The sequence below is a fragment of the Oncorhynchus tshawytscha genome, linkage group LG14 (genome assembly GCF_018296145.1).
Source record: "Oncorhynchus tshawytscha isolate Ot180627B linkage group LG14, Otsh_v2.0, whole genome shotgun sequence".
In the NCBI taxonomy this organism is placed as follows: Eukaryota; Metazoa; Chordata; class Actinopteri; order Salmoniformes; family Salmonidae; genus Oncorhynchus; species Oncorhynchus tshawytscha.
The window spans coordinates 35332769-35358015 of NC_056442.1; the positions used below are offsets into that span (position 1 = coordinate 35332769).

The 25247-nt window shown below is 42.8% G+C and overlaps 1 protein-coding gene across 8 annotated transcripts in view; it reads left to right on the plus strand.

The window, feature by feature from the left end:
- Window positions 1-25247, plus strand: part of LOC112267114 (2-(3-amino-3-carboxypropyl)histidine synthase subunit 1) — a 100792-nt gene that overhangs the window by 57363 nt on the left and 18182 nt on the right. For all 8 annotated transcript variants that reach the window (XM_042297418.1, XM_042297423.1, XM_042297422.1 and 5 more), the window contains 5 exons: window positions 4571-4725; window positions 6986-7107; window positions 13951-14019; window positions 19707-19863; window positions 21625-21725. In XM_042297418.1, coding sequence (XP_042153352.1) covers window positions 4571-4725; window positions 6986-7107; window positions 13951-14019; window positions 19707-19863; window positions 21625-21725 — 604 coding nt within the window. The remainder of the gene's footprint in view (window positions 1-4570; window positions 4726-6985; window positions 7108-13950; window positions 14020-19706; window positions 19864-21624; window positions 21726-25247) is intronic.

Sequence of the window (25247 nt, forward strand, 5' to 3'; positions counted from 1 at the left end):
TTGCTGGAGAAGAAAGAAACCGCTCAGGGGTTTTACCATGAGGCCAATGGTGACCTTAAAACAGTTACAGAGTTGAATGGCTGTGATAGGAGAAAACTGAGGATGGATCAACAACATTGTAGTTACTCCACAATACTGACCTAAATGACAGGGTGAAAAGAAGGTCTGTACAGAATACAAATGTTCCAAAACATGAATCCGGTTTGCGATAAGGCACTAAAGTAAAACTGCAAAAAATGTGGCAAAGAAATGGACTTAATGACCTGAATGCAAAGCATAATGTTTGGGGTGAACACAACACATCACTGGGTACCACACTTCATATTTTCAATATGATAATGGCTGCATCCTGTTATGGGTATGCTTATAAATGTCAAGAACTTGGGAGTTTTGGGGGGATTAAAATACACGGAATAGCGCTAAGCACAGGCAAATTCCTGGAGGAAAACTGGGTTCAGTCTGCTTTCTCCCAGACACCGGGAGATGAATTCACCTTTCAGCAGGACAATAACCTAAAACACAAGGCCAAATATACACTGGAGTTGCTTACCAAGACGACATTGAATGTTCCTGAGTTGCCTAGTTACAGTTTTGACTTAAATTGGCTTGAAAATGTATGGCAAGGCTTAAAAATGACTTTCTAGCAATGATCAACAACCAACTTGACAGAGCTCGAAGAATAAAAAATAATAAACAGATGAATGTGCCAATATTGTACAATGCAAAGCTCTTCGAGACTTACCCAGAAAGACTTCCGGCTGTAATCGCTGCAGAAGGTGATTCTAACATGTCTAACAGGTATCGGGTGTGATAAGCTATGTAAATGAATTATTAATGTTTTTCATTTTCAATACATTTGCAAACATTTTTTTTTAAATGCATCAAAAAGAAAAGAAAGGAGGACTAAGGCACTCTTCATATAATTAATTACAATACCTTTATTAGTATGGCATGTTCAATAGAAACAGTTCTAAAAATCCGATGAGTTTTGGCTGCATGGCCTTCGTCAGGGAGTACAAAAAAATAATACAATGTCCTCTTTTGAACAGCTTTTCCAATTAGCCCTAATTTAAAGAGGGAGTGGTTACAAAATTGATTGGACACACCTAGTAAGCAATACTATACACATTAAAAAGTGAAATAATGTAGCTAATTTATCATAAAAATACAACTCCAAGCTAGAAGTATCAGAAGACTGAAAGGTAGTTCTAACCTTAGATATGACTGGGAGAAGTATCAAAAATAAGAAAGCAATATATTCCATAGTACGCTAGAACACAGCAAAACATGAACAACAACAGTCTAACCATAGCTGAGGGCAATTAAGCAAAAATTCCACTAGATGACAGCAAATGGACTTATCACGACCCTACAGGAAGGGGGAGAAATCCATATCTTCATTTAAAACAGGGTATTTAGAGGACGCATTTAAAAAAAACTGTTTTCCCTTTGTCATTATGGTGTATTGTGTGTAGATGGGTGAGAAAATGTGAAATAAGTCAAGGGATATGAATACTTTCTGAAGGCACTGTATGTATTAATCATATAATTCACATGTCATGTGAAGGGAACAAATGAACCTGTACTTGAAACACTATGGTTGAAATTCAAATTCCAAGAATCTAAACGGCCAATCATTATCAATGAGTATTTTGCAGTCCTCCCTGAAATGACTGAATTGAAATGGAATTGACCCAACCTTGGCGGACGGTCTGCGTTCTCTCTGCTCTGTGAGGAGTGGAGGAGGTCTCTATAGCTGTGGTTGACTGACAGCAGTCAGCATCACATGAAGTGGAAGTGCTGAGGCTTCATCACCAACACAACTAAAGGTGTCAGTCACCTGCAGGAGATGAAAGACACTCTGCCCTCCTTGACTGACACATGAAAATGCTGTCTCCCTCCTATCTCTCTCTCCATCTATTTTTCATTTTTTTCCTATTGTTACCGGTCATCTTTCATTCAGACTTTTTTCTCTCTGTCCCACCTGCTGTGGCTTTGTGTGTGTCTGCGTGTGCATGTATTGGTGTGTGTGTATATGTGTGGCATGTTCTCATGTCTTATTGAGTGTTTGTATGAGTGAGAAAATAAGTGAGTGAGTGATTTGAAGGAGTGTATGGGGGTGAGTAATAGAAATGGAGAATGTGTTAAAGAGAAAGGAGGAGGAAATGAGTGAGTTGGGGCTGTCTCATTGGCAGTGGCTTTAATTGCAGTGACTAGGTGCTCTCAGAAAGCCGTGCTAATGTGATCAGAGAATGGATCGATCCCACTGCTGTGCCCTTTGTTGTTGGGAGCACCTGTAAACATGCTGCAGCTGTATGCCTATGTCTCTCTATGTCTGTCTGCTTTGCTTGGAGACGTGGGGACTTCATTCAGTGTTCCCTTAGTCACTTATCACCGCCACAGCCCATCTCCTCACCCCAGCTGGCTGGTATTCCCTCTCCCTCTTGTCTGTCTGTCTTGTCTGCCCGCTGTCTCCCTTTCTGCCCGCTGTCTCTCTGTCTACATGCCTGACTGCTGTCTGTCTGTCTGTCTCCTCCCTGCCTGCTGTCTGTCTGTCTCCCTGCCTGTCTGTCTGCCTACATGTTTGTCTGTCTGCCTGCCTAGCTGGGCAAGTGGAGTCTTTACTCCTTGTCTGTCCCCAGTTCCACAACATCTCCCCATTCCAATGACCTGGTCTTTGTAACTTCTCTCTGTCTCCCACCTAGACCTGTTTCTTACTATCCATCTCTCTCTGTCCTTCCTTCCTGATACTGCTACCCATTTATCACTCCTGGTGCCTGGTAATTGACAATTCCAAATCCTCTCGTTCTCTTTCTCCCGTTACCCCTGTATTTTAATATATACAGTACATTACCTCTCCCTATCCCACCCAAAATTGAATGACAATGTGTTTTCTTCCAGCCCACTTCTATAGCTAGTAGGACTGGAAATAACCAGGGACCTCACGATACGTTATTATCACGATACTTAGGTGCCGATATGTATTGTGATTCTCACGATTAGATTAATTGCGGTTAGATTTGATTACGATGTGATGTTCCAAACATATTGCTCACTCTACACTGAGTGTACAAAACATTAAGAACACCTGCTCTTTCCATGACAGACTGACCAGGTGAATTCAGGTGAAAGTTATGATCCCTTATTGATGTCACTTGTTCATTCCCCTGCAATCAGTGTAGATGAAGGGGAGGAGACAGGTTAAATAAGGATTTTTAAGCCATGAGACAATTGAGACATGGATTGTGTATGTGTGTCATTCAGAGGGTGAATAGGCAAGACAAAAAATGTAAGTGCCTTTGAAGGGGGTATGGTAGTAGGTTCCAGGAGCACTGGTTTGTGTCAAGAACTGCAGTGCTGCTGGGGTTTTCACGCTCAACAGTTTCCCATGTGCATCAAGAATGGTCCACCACCTAAAGGACATCCAGCCAACTTAACACAATTGTAGGAAACATTGGAGTCGACATGGGCCTGCATCCCTGTGGAGCGCTTTCGACACCTTGTTGAGTCCATGCCCCGATGAATTGAGGCTGTTCTGAGGGCAAAGGGGGGTGTAACTAACTGTCCTAATGTTTGGTATACTCAGTGTATGTCTGCTGCAGAGAGGCGAGAGACCATGAGAAAATGTGTTTTTATCACCCATGGAAATCAAAGTGCTAAACATGTTGGCTCACTATTTCAAATAAGATGGAGGACAAGCTATAGGATGAATTGTACCAGCGTTTTGGCACAGGTCCAGACAATTAGCGCAACCTAGCAAATGTATTATTATTATTTTTTTAGAATTGTTTTATTTATTTTTGTATTTAATTTTTTTTTTTACATTTCGGTATTTGGAGTCAAAGTATCGATATAATATTGTCCAAAATAATATTGTGATATGCAGCTGTTTTGGTGTTGTCCCCCACCTCCTCTTAATTTCTGCTTCTATCTATCAAACCACAAACTATCTACTAGTAAAGGGTTGTGATCTTCCATCCCTCTCTCCCTGTCGCACCTTCTCCGCTTTTATCTCTTATTCATACGTCTGCGGCATCAAATGAGCTACATTACAAATGTTTCAGCGTTTAAATGACAATGGCCCATTTACTTAATCACAGCATAAATGTCCTTTGCTCAAGATTTGTAAATGTAAATTGCATGTAACACGAAGAACTGTAATTACCATGATCAAAACCAAAGATGGTGCTACTCTCTTTATCCGTGCCCTTTGCCCCCCATCTCCCCCGGCCCTCTCTCCCACCTCCTCCATCCCGCTCCCCCCTGTCCCTAAGTCTCTGGCTTTCCTAAGCCCAGGCGGGCCCGGCGTAAATGGCCTGTGAAATTCATAGTAATTGCATGTGTCCCTCTCCTTCCTAAAATAACTGAGGTATTTGCATCAGCGCCCAACATCGTGTGTGTGTGCCGGCTCATTCACATGGAAAGGGTTTCAGCTCTATTGCAAAAGTGGGTGTGTGCAGTGTGTGACTGTAGTTTAATGCTAGCTATATGACGAGTACTCCATGTCCATGGTATAAAACTAACATAACATATTCAATAATTAATCCTAACCCTGTCTGTCTCCCTGCAGTCCCTATAGACTCCACAGCAGGCATTAAGATGCTGTACGTGTTTGTTGATATCCAGATGGACAATGCACACTTTCTGGACACGGTCAAGTTCAACTTCCCCCCTGGACACTCTCTGGCACTTGTCAGCACTATCCAGTTTGTGGCTGCACTGCAGGTGTGTGTGTGTGTGTGTGCACGTGCATTTGTACGTGCCTCTTTGTGTGTGGGGTCTGTTTGTGTCTCTATGTGTACATGTATATAAGCATAACATGATTTCTGTCAACAGTTTAAGTCTAGAGTTTACATCCACCTTAGCCAAATACATTTAAACTCAGTTTTTCACAATTCCTGACATTTAATCCTTGTAAAAATTCCCTGTCTTAGGTCAGTTAGGATCACCAATTTATTTTAAGAATGTGAAATGTCAGAATAATAGTAGAGAAAATTATTTATTTCAGCTTTTATTTCTTTCATCACATTCCCAGTGGGTCAGAAGTTTACATACACTCAATTAGTATTCGGTAGCATTGCCTTTCAATTGTTTAACTTTATTCCTCCTGACAGAGCTGGTGTAATTGAGTCAGGTTTGTAGGCCTCTTTGCTCACACATGCTTTTTCAGTTCTGCCCACAAATCTTCTATAGGATTGAGGTCAGGATTTTGTGATGGCCACTCCAATACCTTGACTTTGTTGTCCTTAAGCCATTTTGCCACAACTTTGGAAGTATGCTTGGGGTCATTGTCCATTAGAAGACCCATTTGCGACCAAACTTTAACTTCCTGACTGAAGTCTTGAGATGTTGCTTCACTATACCATAATTTTCCCACCTCATGATGCCATCTATTTTGTGAAATTAACCAGTCCCTCCTGCAGCAAAGCACCCCCACAACATGATGCTGACACCCCCATGCTTCATGGGATGGTATGGGATGGTGTTCTTCGGCTTGCAAGCCTCCCCCTTTTTCCTCCAAACATAACAATGGTCATTATGGGCAAACAGTTCTACTTTCGTTTCATCAGACCAGAGGACATTTCTCCAAACAGTACCATATTTGTCCCCATGTGCAGTTGCAAACCTTAGTCAGGCTTTTTTATGGCGGTTTTGGAGCAGTGGCTTCTACCTTGCTGAGCGGTCTTTCAGGTTGTGTCGATATAGGTCTCGTTTTACTGTGGATATAGATACTTTTGTACCTGTTTTCTCCAGCATCTTCACAAGGTCCTTTGCTGTTGTTCTGGGATTGATTTGCACTTTTCGCACCAAAGTAGATTCATCTCTAGGAGACAGAACGCGTCTCCTTCCTGAGCGGTATGACGGCTGCGTGGTCCCATGGTGTTTATACTTGCGTACTATTGTGTTTTACAGATGAACATGGTTCAGGCGTTTGGAAATTGCTCCCAAGGATGAACCAGACTTGTGGAGGTCTACAAAACAATATTCTGAGGTCTTGACTGATTTATTTAGATTTTCACATGATGTCAAGCAAAGAGGCACTGAGTTTGAAAGTAGGCCTTGAAATACATCCACAGGTACACCTCCAATTGACTCAAATGATGTCAATTAGCCTATATGAAGCTTCTAAAACCAAGCTGTTTAAAGGCACAGTCAACTTAGTGTATGTAAACTTCTGACCCACTTGAATTGTGATACAGTGAATTATAAGTGAAATAATCTGTCTGTAAACTATTGTTGGTAAAGTGACTTGTGTCCTGCACAAAGTAGATGTCCTAACCGACTTGCCAAAACTATAGTTTGTTAACAAGACATTTGTGGAGTGGTTAAAAAAAATAGTTTTTATGACTCCAACCTAAGTGTATGTAAACTTCCGACTTCAACTGTATATAGAGAAGCTCTGCACCTGCGTGAGCCAGCCTCCTGCCTGTCTCTTAAAGTTCAGTTCAAGTGTGGGTTTGAACACCCAGCTGCAGTTATTTTGGACTTAAAAGGAGGAGTGAGTGAACTCTACTGCTCATCTCAGGCTTTTACATAAGCAGTTATAGATCACAGTAGAGCTAGCTTCCGCCTCCGTCTCCTCTCTGCTGCTTCCCTCTGTCAGTGCATGACCAACGCTAGTTCAGGCCCCTGCTAATGTAACCAGTGTTATTTATACACGCTGACGTGCTGATGTGTGTGTCATGTTTTTGTTGTGTGTTGGGGGCGGTTTGGGTGTGTGTGAGTGTGTGCGCCTCTTGCTCACGGTGTGTGTAGTTCATACAAGATGGAGTGGGGGGTTGTCAGGTCAGCCTCCATATTCCCTGTTTACCTCCAACTTAAAAGAACACAAATTATTCCTCCGCCTCCGAGCATGCTGCTTCTTCTTTCTTGCCTAAATTGTTGGCACTCGCTCTCAGCCTCTCACTTTGTGTGAACAGAGAAGATGTAGGTGTTATTTTACATCTATCATTGTTTTTTTGTCCCCCCACCACCACCCCCCCAGGCGGTGAGTGCAGCTCTGAGGCCAGAGTATGATGTGGTGGTTCCCCAGTGTCGACCCCTGTCCCCTGGAGAGATCCTGGGATGCACCTCCCCCCGCCTCGACCGAAACCTCAACGCCATCATGTGAGTGACTCAGACTTTATTATTATAAACCCATCCCACTCTCAGCCTCTGTCAGACCTGTATTACACAGTCTGACAGACCTATATTACACAGTCACAGTCTGTCAGACCTGTATTACACACAGTCACAGTCTGTCAGACCTATATTACACAGTCACAGTCTGTCAGACCTGTATTACACACAGTCACAGTCTGTCAGACCTATATTACACAGTCTGTCAGACCTATATTATACAGTCACAGTCTGTCAGACCTGTATTACACACAGTCAGTCTGTCAGACCTGTATTACACAGTCTGTCAGGCCTATATTACACAGTCACAGTCTGTCAGACCTATATTACACAGTCACAGTCTGTCAGACCTGTATTACACACAGTCACAGTCTGTCAGACCTATATTACACAGTCACAGACTGTCAGACCTGTATTACACACAGTCACAGTCTGTCAGACCTGTATTACACAGTCACAGTCTGTCAGACCTGTATTACACACAGTCACAGTCTGTCAGACCTGTATTACACACAGTCACAGTCTGTCAGACCTGTATTACACAGTCACAGTCTGTCAGACCTGTATTACACACAGTCACAGTCTGTCAGACCTGTATTACACACAGTCACAGTCTGTCAGACCTGTATTACACACAGTCAGTCTGTCAGACTTATGTTACACAGTTTGTCAGACCTATATTACACACAATCAGTCTGTCAGACCTATGTTACACAGTCAGTCTGTCAGACCTATGTTACACAGTCAGTCTGTCAGACCTATGTTACACAGTCAGTCTGTCAGACCTATGTTACACAGTCAGTCTGTCAGACCTATGTTACACAGTCAGTCTGTCAGACCTATGTTACACAGTCAGTCTGTCAGACCTATGTTACACAGTCAGTCTGTCAGACCTATGTTACACAGTCAGTCTGTCAGACCTATGTTACACAGTTTGCCAGAACTGCATTACACAGTTTCTGTTATATATTACCTTCCTACCCAACACTTCCCCAGACATTGTTAAAGCAACCTTCCCCATCCTCGGTCCCTGACTCTCTGTCATCTATGTGTTAGTGTTGCCACGGTACCAAATGTTTGACTTTCGATGCCAGGTTTTGTATCGCTCGATACCGTAACGATACTCGATATCAAAACGATTCCATTGCAAAACGTTTTTTAATTATTTCTGAAGTCACTGAATAACCGCTGGGCTTTGTGTTGATAACTGATCGAACAAATAAAATAACACAAAGAATATCTTCTGTTCTATATTCAATGTCTTTCAAAAATACAACACCATAATAAATAACAGAAAAATACCTCTCAATTTTCCTTATGCGAAACATATCGGTGACTCGGAGCAGCCAAAATTACATCGAAACTGTTTTACAATGTAATTTGATACATACAATATCAGGGTAATTTGCTCATCTATGGCCATAATATCAGGTCACATGACATTCATTACCTATGATTCATTACAGCTAAATAATTTAATGTATTAAATAGTTTAGTTCCAAAATTACACAAAAAGACTTTAAAGCTAATTTCTGAAGCTTCTACATCAGTCTAAACACCATAGAAATACAATGGATTTTACACAGCATGGATTTTTACTACAATTCCCAGAATGCATTTTCCTTCCCAGAGTGCAATGCTCCACCCTGGGCTGCTGGCTGGCTAGTGGCTACTACTAGTAGCAAGCCCAGACAATCGCGAAGTAGTCTAAATATATTATTGCTGTCAAGCTATGAGCACATTTCACGACTTTTAGTTTGTGTATACTATTATAATGCTCACATGATTGTCATGCTGAATGTATGTTCTTTTAATTGTCACTCAAAAATTATTCAAATTTAGTAGAATAACGACAATGTTACAATGCAAATGTCATCTGTAAAATAGTTTTTTATTTCCTTTTGAACGTATTTTGGTGCGAAAAGTGCAAATCAATCCCAGAACAACAGCAAAGGACCTTGTGAAGATGCTGGAGGAAACGGGTACAAAGTATCTATATCCACAGTAAAACGAGTCCTATATCGACGTAACCTGAAAGGCCGCTCAGCAAGGAAGAAGCCACCGCCATAAAAAAGCCAGACTACAGTTTGTAACTGCACATGGGGATAAAGATCGTACTATTTGGAGAAATGTCCTCTGGTCTGATGAAACATAAATAGAACTATTTGGCCATTGTTATGTTTGGAGGAAAAAGGGGGAGGCTTGCAAGCCAGAATAACCCAGAAATATTAGCTTTCTCTGTTGTTTATGATTTTGTTGTCATGGAGGACTGATTGGGCTCATTGCTTCGACTTGAAAAATAAATGCAGCTCTCATGAATGGCATGCTTTGAGCTCCACTGAAAAGTGCTATTGGCATGTGAAAAATGTATGCCATATTCTGCATTTAGTATAGGCCTATAGTTTGTTTTTGTTTGTGACACTTTAATATCTAGATAATTTGCAGCTGTTTAAGTCTATCACAAAAGTGTGTGAGTTTAAGCATGTGTCCATTAAGCCTATGGATTTGTTGTTGTTGTTAATCAGCGTGAATTAGATTGAGCAATAAAAGCCCCACCCATGGTCTTCTTAATATTAACACGTTTTTGACAGTATGGAGCACAATACCACAGAGAAGTTTAAAGGGGAGGAACTCCCTCAAACATTTATTCCAAAGGCTGGGATCTGCACTTTGCAGCTGTTGCAAGAGCACGTTTTTCACCGGCTGCCCACTGGTTGCAAAAACAATGATTAACAGGCATTTTAAACTTGTTAAATTACACATACATCCATAACCACCACAATCCTTAAGGCGCAAATAGCTAAATGAAAGAGCAGCAGTGTGATTCACATCAATGCTTTATGTAGATAGCCTATCAACAATAAGTGATATCTGCATCGCCTGTAGGCTACACCACTGCTGTCGTCCTTACCGCCAAGCGTTTATTAAAGATGGATAATCTTTGGATGCCGACAGAAGTCGCACCATTGGAAGACACCGCTTGGACTGAAACCTACAGAAGCTTATTCCTGCTCTTTCCCCGCGATCCATCAAACACATTAAGGTGTGTCATCATAGTTGTCTCTGACTTGCGGTCAGACTCGCTCAGGCGAATTTCAAATGCTGATTGATTATCATTGAGAAAACAGGTGTACATTTTTTTCCTGCAAACAGCCTTTCTGAATTTAAAAGTAGTCCTAGAATAAATCAGTTACTTTTTCAAAAGTATCTGTAATCAGATTACAATATGTTTGTTGGTAACGTAACAGATTACCGTTTTTTGTAATCGGTTACATGTAATAATCCGTTACTTCCCAGCCCTGCTCATACACGCTAACAGGATCAGGCGACAGTGAGTACACATAGAAAATGACCCCGGTGTATTATCATAGACACAATCCTATGCATTTTAAGACATAGTGGGTTCCTAATAATAGCCATGCTGTACTTATGTTATGATACCCACACACCCTTCCCAGTGTATGTGATTAGATTGGCCAGATAAGTAGAGGAGAGACAGCCATTATAGGAAACAGCCTGGTCGCACGGGAGAGCAAAGCCGTGTGTGTGTGTGTGTGTCAAGGGTGTGTTTGCACTTTGCCCATTAATCTAAAGTGGAGTGCCTTTGATGTGTGTGTAGGGGCGGGTGGGGGTGAGATGGGAGAAATAATTGATTATCTTGACTGAGAATTAGCTCCCGGAGTCTCTCACCCTTTCTCTCTCCTTCTCCCTCCCCGCTTTTCTCCCCCTCTCTCCACCTCTCCCCTTCTCGAGCGCCCCTCTCCATCTCACTCTCTCCTCATGTCAGTGCTCTGAGGGGCAGCATACAACCAGCTCATACCTGAGTACAGAACAGTACAGACCCTGGAAACGGGAAACCAGCAGGAGGTGTCAACAATATATAATAGTCAGTAATAAAGCATAGAAATAAGGGCTGTTGAAGTATCATGCTCCATGGATTACATTTCACTTCATTTTAGTTTGCATATACCAGATTTGACATTTATGAATAGTTTGAAATATCTCTCAGCCTCCAATACTGTCTCTCATAAGTCACCTAAATGCTTGTCTCCTATTGTGTTCAAACATTTATTTGTAAAAGTGCGTCGGAAGGGACCTATTGCTGCGATATCTATTATGTAGCAGTTGAAATGACTTCAGTTGAGTGTAGCTGGGACATTGTGGGATGGTATATTAGTCTCTGAGATGCCCTATGTCTTTAATACATTATAGAATCTATATGATTTCAGTAATTAAGAGAAGTATGTTAAAATGGCTGAAGGCTTTAGAACAGAGCAGCTGTAAGAATAGCTTTAGTAGCAGATGCCCTCAGATCTAATCCTGACTCATAGCTCTCCTCTCTCAGACCCTGCTGCTAATGTCTGCAGACATATTAAGAGCAGAATCAGAGTGTGTTGATGCATAATGCAGGACATACAGCACAGTGTTCACTATTATAGCACAGCAACACTCAGCTCTCCTACAAAGGACAATGCATTATGAATGATAGGATAACAAAGGCCCTCATAGGAGTGCTATAGATCGCTATCCTTTTAAAGCATAGAAACACATACAGGGTGTGATGTTGAAAAGCAGGAGGCTCATTGTAGCCAGTGTGATTATAGAGGGACCTAGTATATTATTGAAAAGCAAGCACTCGGCACAATAGTCATCACTCGTCTTTCGTTTTCTTCTTGGCTCACAACTACCCTGCTTTTACCCTGCTATACACACAAAGACACAGATGCACACGCGCTCACACACACACATCCCCACGCACACAATCTGGTCTCAGTGACTGAGTGTGTGCGTGTTAGTGGTGCGCGGGTCAGCTGTTTGTTCACCCAACCGCAATTGCTAATAAACCATCCGCAACCGCCCGACTATGTGATAAATTGAAAACCTGAGGCCTGTGTTTTTTTTAAACCTAAGCTATGTTTTTGTTTATAATTGCCAACATTTTGGTAGGCTATTTTTAGTAAATGTTAGTCTGTTGATTTTAGTCTGTAATTAGATACATGCAGATTATCTTGACCAAGAAGACTAAATAAACCCTTGCTCACCAGAAAATGTCATACATCTATAGAATGAATGCTTCAATCTAGGTGAAGTCTATGAAGTTTAGATTTTATCTGTGCTTCTCTTGTGCAGCCAAACGTTTAGAGACCAGGGAGAAAATGCAATAACACAACAACAAAAAATGGCTAAGATTTTCTGTGCAAAATGTCCAAATGACATCAGTTTGATAGATTTGAAGGGAATTAAATGCTGTGAAAACGACCCTTCATGTTTCTGACAAGATTTCAGATCACCTTGGATGCATGTCTTTTTGTGGTTGAAATACATGCAGCTTTTATGATACTGATAAAGATAGCACCTTTACAGATGGTAAATAAATCATATTTCACCACTCCTGTTCCCAAGTAAAAATGTACATTTGATGCATTATTTTTCTGCAGGAGTTAATATTATATTAGGCTATGTGAGAGAGAAAAAATCTTGCCCCATGGCAAAATTTGTAGAATTTCAGCAAACTTAGTTTAAAACTGCAAAATTTTCTCTATAGCCCACGGTCAAATGTGTGGAAAAGGCTAGGACCGGCTCTGACTGATTTGTGGGTATGGATGAACGCGAGCCACTGCGGCCTCTCATGATGATTACAGAACAGTATAGGTCCTTTGACATTCCGTATTTGATGTCCCCATCTTGTGACTGTTGAATTTGTAGTCAGCACGCAGCATGTTTCCCAAACATTAGACTACTGTTCTGGCCCTCCCTTTATTTTCAAATCTCCATTTTACAGCTTTTCTCTTATTTAGTTCAACTCTGACAATGTCCTTTTTGCCTCGGTGGATCGTTAACTTTTTCTGCCCAAATTCACAAAAGCATTTGGTGATTGCCGTGTATTTTTTTTGGATTGCCGTGTATTTGGGGATTGCCGTGTATTTGGGGATTGCCGTGTATTTGGTGCACGTACAGTTAGGCCCTAAAGATTAGGCTTATACACTAATGTCAGTTACAAATAATGAAAGAAAAACCTCAATGTAGCCAATAAATGTGAATCGCACAATAATTATACATTTATGGATTTTTTTATGCATCGCTTTCTCTTTATTCAACCCACCCGCTCTTCATCCACACAATATTTCATGACCCTAAACCCAGATATAACCGTGGGGACTGCAGGTTATGAGTTAACCCGCGCACCACTAGTGCGTGGGTGTGTGTTATTTTGTGTGTGTGTCTATGTGTGCCTGTCTGTGTGGAGGTTAGTTGTGGCTCCTGGGGGTCCCTGTGGATGCTCACCCACAGCCTGTTCAACACACACTTTCCTAAACGCTGGCTAATTAACTCCTCTAATTGTCTCCGCCTCCCCTTGGGCCTCTGCGAACTCGCCACGGTTACAGAGGCCTGGACCCCTCACTCAGCCAATAGCAGGCCTTCTCCCAGAACACCCCCTGGGATGATAATCGTGTGTGTGTGTGTGTGTGTGTGCGCCCCTTGAACCCTGCCCCATCACTGGTCTCGGTGGGCTGACTAATAACACCCCTGGGTTAATTGAAAAGCCTAGTAGTGGATTAACAACATGGGGTCATCACAGGGGTGGTGTGCGGCAGTGTTCCTATACATCAGCAGCCCCTGGTCACACCTTGAACCGCTGAACCCCAGGCATAGGTCCTCTGAGACCACTTTGTTTCACCAGGAGAGAGGGGTGGGGGGGTGTAGAGGAAGGACAGATAGGGAGGGAGAGAATTGTTGTTCCACCACAGGTATGCAGGGAGTGTGTCTGTCTTACTGTGTTTGTATCTCTCTCATCCTGTGCCTCTGTGTGTGTTGTGTTTGTATTTATAGCTACCTGGGAGATGGCAGGTTCCACCTGGAGTCCATCATGATTGCCAACCCAGAGATACATGCCTACAGGTAAATAATAGCATACACATAATGACCCTTTACCTCCTTACAGTGGTTCCAGTTGGCCTATAGGGCTAAATTGAAATTAGTTTTACAGAAGAAATATGGAAAGCATATGCATAAGTTTGGAGATCAATAGGAAAATTATTAGATTAAAGGTGAGGACAAAACAATGAATCTGGAACAAGACTGAATCCAAACATTACACTGTTGATTTTATTAGCATTTACATTTACTGTACTTTTCGCCACATTTGTTGATAACGAAATTAGAAAATAGTCTGGATACATTCAGTAACATGATAAGAATATTAATGGAACATTGGGGGCAGGTGCAACATAAGACAAAATAATGGCAAGGGTTTGAATGAGAGGACTAACTGGTGTCTCCAGGTGGCCACACACTACTCCAGTGTACACAAGTCATTTTAATGTACTTTTATGACTCAAACAAGAGTCTTCAACTAAAAGGTCAACTAAAAGGTACTATTTTGAGCTCTCCTTGCTGTGCTGTTGAGGAACGAGAGCGAGCAGACTGGTCATTTTATTTGGAGCGCAGCCCTGCATCCCTGCCTTTACACAATTACTGTTTACGCATTCCAAAAATGGTCCATTATAAATTGCAATCTGGTCAGTTGGGCATGATTTGAAAGCGTGTTTTATTGCCAACATGGCTAGCTAAGTTACAAAACATGATCTAACAGTGTTAGGTTTTAACAAGGCAATTCAGAGAAGCATTTTGTTGTGCATAGAATAGAGTCGCGAGTGCATTCAGGTGCGTGTTCCCCGTCAAATGTCTTTACAATACCACAAACAGGCTCATTCTGTTCAGGACAACCCAGGGTATGACGCCATGTCATCTTGTATCTGTACACCAAGCATTGTGAATATGAACGATGACACTGTATATTATTACATGAGTTCTATAATGTGGAAATGTGAAGTGCACATCTGGACTAACAGGTGTTTGGCTTGCTTGTGTAACAGTATAACTTTAGACCGTCCCCTCGCCCATACCCGGGCACGACCCAGGGACCCTCTGCACACATCAACAATCACCCACGAAGCATCGTTACCCATTGCTCCACAAAAGCCGCGGCCCTTGCAGAGCAAGGGGAACTACTACTTCAAGGTCTCAGAGCAAGTGACGTCACCGATTGAAACGCTATTTAGCGCGCGCCGCTAACTAAGCTAGCCGTTTCACATCCGTTACACTTGTATGACATTAAAGCGGCATTTGTTATAATCCTCAATGTCTCATCTTTCAAAATACATCGAGTCCTCTTTATTTACAGCATTTCCCTCTCTGACAACCAAAATGTGCAAAAGTTGCCTAATTGGGGGGGGCTTCTTATCGTGCGCAGTGCTCAAGTTCAGAATGGCTGTCAGTCAAAACCAATACTGCGCTGTGAAGCGGAGACCTTGAGCTTTGGCATTATGTATTGTATGTTACTGTGCAGCCACTGCGTTCCAATTCAGACGCTTATCAGCACTGTTCCCTCTAAGCTGCGTGCATGCTCGGGCGAGCGGTAGCCCAAAGACTGACGCGAAGCTCTCCTGGACTGCCGCGCAGCTCCCCTGGACTGCCGCGCTGCTCCCCTGAACTGCCGCGTTTCAGTGTCCAAATTTGCTATTTTGAACCCATATGGGTTCAAGAGCTAATCAGGCACTGTGTGTTCCATTTACAGTAGATTGCAGAATGTCATTATTGTCAGTACTACAGTGCATTTGGAAAGCATTCAGACACATTCCCTTTTTCCAAATTTTGTTACGTTACAGCCTTGTTCTAAAATTGATCAAATTAAATGTTTTCCTCATCAATCTACACACAATACCCCATAACAACAAAGCGAAAACATTTTGCAAATGTATAAAAAAAATAAAAAAACATGCACACCTTATTTACATACAGTACCCGTCAAAAGTTTGGACACACCTACTCATTCCAGTGTTTTTCTTAATTTTTACTATTTTCTATGAAATAACACGTATGGAATCACGTAATTACCAAAAAACGTGTTAAACAAATCAAAATATATTTTATATTTTAAGTTCTTCAAAGTAGCTGCCCTTTGCCTTGATGACAGCTTTGCAAACTCTTGGTATTCTCTTAACCAGCTTCACGAGTAATGCTTTTCCAACCATCTTGATTTTCCTTCACTCAGCGGTCCAACTCATCCCAAACCATCTCAATTGGGTTGAGGTCGGGTGATTGTGGAGGCCAGGTCATCTGATGCAGCACTCCATTACTCTCCTTCTTGGTCAGATTGCCCTTACACAGCATGGAGGTGTGTTGGGTCATTGTCCTGTTGAAAAACAAATGATAGTCCCACTAAGCGCAAACCAGATGGGATGGCGTATCACTGCAGAACGCTGTGGTAGCCATGCTGGTTAAGTGTGCCTTGAATTCTAAATCAATCATGACAGTATCACCCCCACACCATCACACCTCCTCCTCCATGCTTCATGGTGGGAACCACACATGCGGAGATCATCCGCTTACTTACTCAGCGTCTCACAAAGTCATGGCGGTTGCAACCAAAAATCTCAAATTTGGACTCATCAGACCAAATGACAGATTTCCACCAGTCTAATGTCCATTGCTCGTGTTTCTTGGCCCAAGCAAATCTCTTCTTATTATTGGTGTGCTTTAGTAGTGGTTTCTTTGCAGCAATTTGTCTCCTCTGAACAGTTGATGTTGAGATGTGTCTGTTACCTGAACTCTGTGAACAATTTATTTGGGCTGCATTCTGAGGTGCAATTAACTCTAATGAACTTATCCTCTGCAGCAGAGGTAAGTCTCTGTCTTTCCTGTGGCGGTCCTCATGAGAGCCAGTTTCATCATAGCGCTTGATAGTTTTTGCGACTGCACTTGAAGAAACTTTAAAAGGGCTTTAAATTTTCCGAATTGACTGACCTTCATGTCTTAAAGTAATGATGGACATTTCTCTTTGCATATTTGAGCTGTTCTTGCAATAATATGGACTTGGTCTTTTACCAAATAGGGCTATCTTCTGTATACCACACCTGCCTTGTCACAACTGATTGGCTAAAACACATTAAGAAGGAAAGAAGTTCAACAAATGAACTTTTAACAAGGCACACCTGTTAATTTAAACACATTACAGGTGACTACCTCGTGAAGCTAGTTTAGAGAGAAAGCTGTCATCAAGACAACGGGTGGCTCCTTTGAAGAATCTAAAATATATTGTGATTTATTTAACACTTTTTTGGTTACTACATGATTCCATATGTGTATATATAGTTTTGATGTCTTCGCTATTCTACAATGTCCAAACTAGTAAAATGAAAGAAAAACCCTTTAATGAGTAGGTGTCCAAACTTTTGACTGGTACTGTAAGTATTCCGACTCTTTGCTACGAGACTCAACTCGCCCGGCCAAACTGAACAATCGAGGGTGAAGGGCCTTGGTCAGAGGGGACCAATAACCTGATGATCACTCTGCCAGAGCTCTATAGTTCCTCTGGAGATTGGAGAACCTTCCAGAAGGACAACCATCTCTGCAGCACTCCACAAATCAGGCCTTTGCCAGACGGAAGCCACTCCTCAGCCACCTAAAGGACTCTGACCATGAGAAACAAGATTCTAATGTCTGATGAAACCAAGATTGAACTATTTAGGCTAAATGCCAAGTCTGGAGGAAAGCTGGCACCATCCCTATGGTGAAGCATGGTGGTGGCAGCATCATGCTGTGGGGATGTTTTTCAGCGGCCGGGACTGGGAGACTCAAAACTAAAATAAGCTATAATTTTATTTGTCACGTGCCGAATACAACTGGTGTAGTAGACCTTACTGTGAAAAGCTTACTTACCAGCCCTTAACCAACAATGCAGTTTTAAGATAAATAAGTGTTCAAGTATTTACAAAAATAAACTGAAGTAAAAATTAATTAAATGATAATTAAGTAGAAAAATAACAAATAATTAAGGTGCAATAATATAATAATATAACAGTAGCGAGGCTATATACAGGGGGTACCGGTACAGAGTCAATGGGCGGGGGCACAGGTTATTCGAGGTAATTGAGTTAATATGTAAATGTAGGTAGAGGTACAGGGACTATGCATGGATAATAAACAGAGTAGCAGCAGCGTAAAAATGGGGGTGGGGGGATGCGTGTGGTAGCAGAGAGAACAGTCTATGACTAGGGTGTCTGGAGTCTTTGGCAATTTTTAGGGCCTTCCTTTGACACCGCCTGGTATAGAGGTCATGGATGGCAGGGAGCTTGACCCCGGTGATGATCTTGGCCATGGGCGCTACCCTCTGTAGTGACTTGCGGTCGGAGGACGAGCAGTTGCCATACCAGGCGGTGATGCAACCAGTCAGAATGCTCTCGATGGTGCAGCTGTAGAGCTTTCTGAGTATCTGAGGACCCATGCCAAATCTTTTCAGTCTCCTGAGGGGGAATAGGTTTTGTCGTGCCCTCTTCACGACTGTCTTGGTGTGCTTGGACCATGAGAGTTTGTTGGTGATGTGGACACCAAGGAACTTGAAACTCTCAACCTGCCTTGTAACAGCCCCGTCAATGGGAATGGGGGTGTGCTAGGCCCTCCTTTTCCTGTAGTCCACATCATCCCCTTTGTCTTGATCCTGTTGAGAAAGAGGTTGTTGTCCAGGCACCACTGTTTCATTGTTGTTGGTGATCAGGCCTACCACTATTGTGTCGTTGACTAGTCAGGATCGAGGGAAAGATTAACGGAGCAAAGTACAGAGAGAGACTTTATAAAAACCTGCTTCAGAGAGCTCAGGATGTCAGACTGGGGCGACAACCCTAAGTACACAGCCAATACAACGCAGGAGTGGCTTTGGGACAAGTCTCTGAATGTCCTTGAGTGGCCCAGCCAGAGCCCGGACTTGAATCCGATCTAACATCTCTGGAGAGACCTTAAAATAGCTGTGCAGCGACGCTCCCCATCCAACCTGACCGAGCTTGAGAGTATCTGCAGAAAAGAAACTCCCCAAATACAGGTGTTCTAAGCTTGTAGTGTCATAACCAAGAAGGCAGAAGGTTGTTATCGCTGCCAAAGGTGCTTCAACAAAGTAAAGGGTCTGAATACCTATGTATATGTGATATTTCAGTTTGTTATTTTTAATACATTTGCAAAAATGTCTAAAAACCTGTTTTTGCTTTGTAAATATGGGGTATTGTGTGTCGGTTGATGAAGAAAAAAACATTTCATTAATTTTAGAATAAGGCTTTAACAAAATGTGGAAAGAAATCAAGGGGTCTGAATACTTTCTGAATGGACTGTATACAGGATTAATGTGATGTGGTTCACCTTGTAGGAGGTTGTCATTATGGTGTCATTGCCACTCAGCTGTATTGGTGGGAAACTATTTATATGAGATGGTGTTTGTTGTATGCACTACTGCCCTCCTCTCGGTCCCTAATAAAGAAGAAGATAATCTCAAGATGTGCTGAGCTGAGCTCTCCTGGTAGAGAGAGAAAGATTTGTTTCTCTAAAATGCCTCTTTTTCTCTCATATAACTGCCTTAATACTTGATGGATTTTCATGATTGGATTTTCTCTTCTTGCACTTCTATCCTCGAGGTAGATACCAGTTGTGAACAATACACACTAATGTGCATGTTTTGTGTGTTTGTGTATGATTGCAAATGCCTGTGATTTTGTGTGTATGTCTGTGCACTCTTGTGCTGTGTGTATGTGTGTGTTTAGGTATGACCCGTACAGTAAGATATTCTCCAGGGAGTACTATGACCATGAAGCCATGCGGTCCATCCGGCTCCAGGCCATCGACAAGGCTCGCTCTGCCCAGAGATGGGGCCTGATCCTGGGCACGCTGGGCCGGCAGGGCAACCCTAAGGTCATGGAGGTATGAGCCTGCATCCCGGAGATCTCACACTAATCCTGATTCTACCCCTCCCTCACACCCTGAGACCTTCACTTATACAATAATGTGTAATACAATTTGTGGGGCACAGCTTCTCTTAGTTACTCAGACAAGCAGCTAAATGCAGCTGTGGAGACTATAGTGTCAAGCCAAACCTCACCCCTCCAACAGTTGGCATTTGGATGTTCTGTGCGAGTGTGCCTGGGGTTCTTTATCGGTCCTACATGGGGGGGTTATTGGATCCCATTCTAGCCTGCTCTCAAGCCCTCTTCTTCCCTCCTCCTTCCTCCTCTCCACACTCTTCTCTTTGTTCTCTCCTCCGTTTGATCTGCCCGCTTCTTGTTTTCCTCTCATGCGTTGTGTTTGACTTTGTTTGGGATTCTTCCTCCACGTCCTCGCCTCATCCTTTTCTCTAATTGGTATGCTGGAAGGAAGAGACCGAGAGGGGGGGTGAGACTGAGAGAATCATAGCGTTCTCTGGCATCTCTCCTCTCCTCTTGCTGTCAGATTATATTTTAAAACCAAACCTTTCCCCCACAATTTTCAAACCTGTATGAAAACCTCTCCTCTTATCCACATACAATAATCTATTACCACAGAGAGTCGAGACACACACACAGTGCATTAAAAGGTGAGTGGATATTTTTCCCCTCAGAACGTCGACTTCAAAAAGATCCCCTAATGGTTAGTATAGAGAGAGGTAAACCTCTGCAGCCAGCCACACTGTGATTCTCCGTTCCCTAGTGGGGCAGATACAAATCCAGCTACACAACAACGTTATTAAGTTATTCCAAAAGATTAAGATTAAGTTATTCCAAAATAACGTTGTTTTTAAATAGTAGCTGGATTTGTATCTGTCCCACTAGTTCTACCCCTCATTGGGCCAATGTGTAGATTAAGTGGTTGAGTTGTATGATAGGCCTTTGTCTGGACAGGACTGGATAATATTAGATAACAACCCAGGCTGTCATAGTAAAGGGTGAGAAGTAACCCACTAGGGAACGGAGAATCACAGTGTGGCTGGCTGCAGAGGTTTACCTCTCTCTATACTAACCATTAGGGGATCTTTTTGAAGTCGACGTTCTGAGGGGAAAAACTCCCACTCACCTTTTAATGCACTGTGTGTGTCTCGACTCTCTGTGGTAACACTCTTGGTCCAGCGGGCCCTCTTCAAAGACGTTCACCAACACAGAAGGAAGTTCAGTCCCAGAACTGGCTCAACACTTTTATCTAGTGATGTTATTGGGTGGTGATGTGTTTTATCTAGTGATGTTATTGGGTGATGATGTGTTTTATCTAGTGATGTTATTGGGTGGTGATGTGTTTTATCTAGTGATGTTATTGGGTGGTTTTCTCCAGTGTTGCTGGGCTCCATCATTGAGAGCCAGTTGGGTTAATTAGCCATATTCTAATTATTAGCTATTTAACTAACTAAGAAACACTAGACTTTGGAGCTCTAAAGGACCTGTGAAGGACCCTCCACTGGAACAGCAGAACAGCTATTGAATGGGAGGAGTGGGGGTGTGTGTCGTTGTGTGTCTGTGTTTGTAGTAGTATAGGCAGGCAACACAGCCTGGTCCCTTGTGAGTCCAAGACCTGCACAAACACATACTTGTTCTTCGTGTGGACTCGGCACAAAGCTAATGTGACCATCCTCTCCCTCTCTATGTCCTCCTACTCTCATTACTCCCTCACTCTTTGTATTTCTCTCCCTCTCTCTCTCATTTTCTCTCTCCATCATAGCACCTGGAATCCAAGCTTGAGTCTCTTGGCAAGTCCTTCACTCGAGTGCTGCTGTCTGAGATTTTCCCCAGCAAGCTGGACCTGATGGCAGAAGTGGATGCGTGAGTCTACAGCACACACACACACACACACGCTCACACACGCATGCACACACACAAACACACACACACAGGGAAAGGCTCTCTGTTATCCAGCTCTGTTATCCAGCGAGGCACAGTCATAAATGTCTTTAATAGAAAACTCCAAAAGCAGCTTAAGTGAAATGTCAACCGCTCGTGCTTCAAGCTCCAGTTGCTTTGTTTTCTATGACTGTCTGACAGAAAGAAGGAAAGGATTAGTGTGTATTTGTATATTTGAGACACAAATACACACATTCTCCACAGTCCACACACTCAACAGATTGGCCTCTCACTGTGGAGTAATGAGTACTGCGATGTGTGAGGGAGGAGTGGGTGAAGGAGGGACAGAAGGTCTGAAAGAGAGAGATCGGGGGACGCAGAGGTAGTTGAGGAGGTTGTGTTGAAACGGGAGAGAGCTTGATAAAATGAGGTGGTTGCTGCTCTTGTTTTTTTGGCTCTGATCTGATCTCACCACTCTCCAAGGCAGTTACACACAACAGTGAATTCATAAGCCCGGCACGACTCAAACCGGCAACATATTCACACCCCTCACCCGAGGCGATTCACAGGCACCTGTTTAGACAGATCAGTGGCCGCAGATTAAGTACTCAGGGAGGGAAGGAAAATAAGTGCTTTTGAAATGCAGAGAGCTGGCAGAGTGGGGTCGCTCAGTCAGTCGTTAGTAGAGTGGTGTGACAAGGCTGGCGTCATGGCTCTGAAACACGTCACAGGACAGACACAAAGTTCATGATATCACAGGGTTGATGTAGCAGGGATGACTCAAAAGGGCTTGCAGTCAGTACATAGTCATCATCCCTTTCGTTTCAGCCATATGACTCCAAAGGGCGGACTGGCATCGCAGTGAAGGCGTAATAGGAATTCTGTTACAGGGAAGGCGTGATAGGAATTCTGTTACAGTGATGACGTGATAGGAATTCTGTTACAGTGATGGCGTGATAGGAATTCTGTTACAGTGGTGACGTGATAGGAATTCTGTTACAGGGAAGGCATGATAGGAATTCTGTTACAGTGATGACGTGATAGGAATTCTGTTACAGTGGTGACGTGATAGGAATTCTGTTACAGTGGTGACGTGATAGGAATTCTGTTACAGTGATGACGTGATAGGAATTCTGTTACAGTGAAGGCGTGATAGGAATTCTGCTACAGGGAAGACGTGAAAGGAATTCTGTTACAGTGATGACGTGATAGGAATTCTGTTACAGTGAAAGTGTGATAGGAATTCTGTTACAGTGAAGGTGTGATAGGAATTATGTTACAGGGAAGACGTGAAAGGAATTCTGTTACAGGGAAGACGTGGTAGGAATTCTGTTACAGTGAAGGTGTGATAGGAATTCTGTTACAGTGAAGGTGTGATAGGAATTCTGTTACAGTGAAGGTGTGATAGGAATTCTGTTACAGTGAAGGCATGATAGGAATTATGTTACAGTGATGACGTGATAGGAATTCTGTTACAGTGATGACGTGATAGGAATTCTGTTACAGTGAAGGCGTGATAGGAATTCTGTTACAGTGAAGGCGTGATAGGAATTCTGTTGCAGTGATGACGTGATAGGAATTCTGTTACAGTGAAGGCGTGATAGGAATTCTGTTACAGTGAAGGTGTGATAGGAATTCTGTTACAGTGAAGGCGTGATAGGAATTCTGTTACAGTGAAGGCGTGATAGGAATTCTGTTACAGTGATGACGTGATAGGAATTCTGTTACAGTGATGACGTGATAGGAATTCTGTTACAGTGATGACGTGATAGGAATTCTGTTACAGTGATGACGTGATAGAAATTATGTTACAGTGAAGCCGTGATAGGAATTCTGTTACAGTGATGACATGATAGGAATTCTGTTACAGTGAAGGCGTGATAGGAATTCTGTTACAGTGAAGACGTGATAGGAATTCTGTTACAGTGATGACATGATAGGAATTCTGTTACAGGGAAGGCGTGATAGGAATTCTGTTACAGGGAAGACGTGATAGGAATTCTGTTACAGTGATGACGTGATAGGAATTCTGTTACAGTGATGACGTGATAGGAATTCTGTTACAGTGATGGTGTGATAGGAATTCTGTTACAGTGAAGGCGTGATAGGACTTCTGTTACAGGGAAGGTGTGAAAGGAATTCTGTTTCAGGGAAGGCGTGATAGGCATTCTGTTTCAGGGAAGGCGTGATAGAAATCTGTTACAGGGAAGGCGTGATAGGACTTCTGTTACAGGGAAGGCGTGAAAGGAATTCTGTTACAGGGAAGGCGTGATAGGCATTCTGTTTCAGGGAAGGCGTGAAAGGAAAGGAATTCTGCTACAGGGAAGGCATGATAGGAATTCTGATACAGGGAAGGCATGATAGGAATTCTGCTACAGGGAAGGCGTGAAAGGAATTCTGTTACAGGGAAGGTGTGAAAGGAATTCTGCTACAGGGAAGGCGTGATAGGAATTCTGTTACAGGGAAGGCGTGATAGGAATTCTGTTTCAGGGAAGGCGTGAAAGGAATTCTGCTACAGGGAAGGCGTGATAGGCATTCTGTTTCATGGAAGGCGTGAAAGGAAAGGAATTCTGCTACAGGGAAGGCGTGATAGGAATTCTGTTACAGGGAAGGCGTGAAAGGAATTCTGTTACAGGGAAGGCGTGATAGGAATTCTGTTTCAGGGAAGGCGTGATAGGAATTCTGTTACAGGGAAGGCGTGAAAGGAAAGTAATTCTGCTACAGGGAAGGCATGATAGTGATTCTGATACAGGGAAGGCGTGATAGGAATCCTGCTACAGGGAAGGCGTGATAGGAATTCTGTTACAGGGAAGGCGTGAAAGGAATTCTGCTACAGGGAAGGCGTGATAGGAATGCTGTTACAGGGAAGACGTGGTAGGAATTCTGTTACAGGGAAGGCGTGAAAGGAATTCTGTTACAGGGAAGGCGTGATAGGAATTCTGTTACAGGGAAGGCGTGATAGGACTTCTGTTACAGGGAAGGCGTGAAAGGAATTCTGTTACAGGGAAGGCGTGATAGGAATTCTGTTACAGGGAAGGCGTGATAGGAATTCTGTTACAGGGAAGGCGTGAAAGGAATTCTGTTACAGGGAAGGCGTGAAATGAATTCTGCTACAGGGAAGGCGTGATAGGAATTGTGTTACAGGGAAGGCGTGATAGGAATTCTGTTACAGGGAAGGCGTGATAGGAATTCTGTTACAGGGAAGGCGTGAAAGGAATTCTGTTACAGGGAAGGTGTGATAGGAATTCTGTTACAGGGAAGGCGTGATAGGAATTCTGTTACAGGGAAGGCGTGATAGGAATGACGTGACGGCTGACATTACAGGGCTTATCTCAGTGCTACATGGCTCTCAGCAGTACCCCAGGTAATGAGACTGGTCCTGAGGTGGCTCTGCAGAGGTGTTAGAGGGCCAGTAATGGCCTGATCAGCAATACCCATTTCAGACAGAAGATGTGGTATATTACATGTACAAAATAAATATAAGGCCATGTTTATATGACCCCC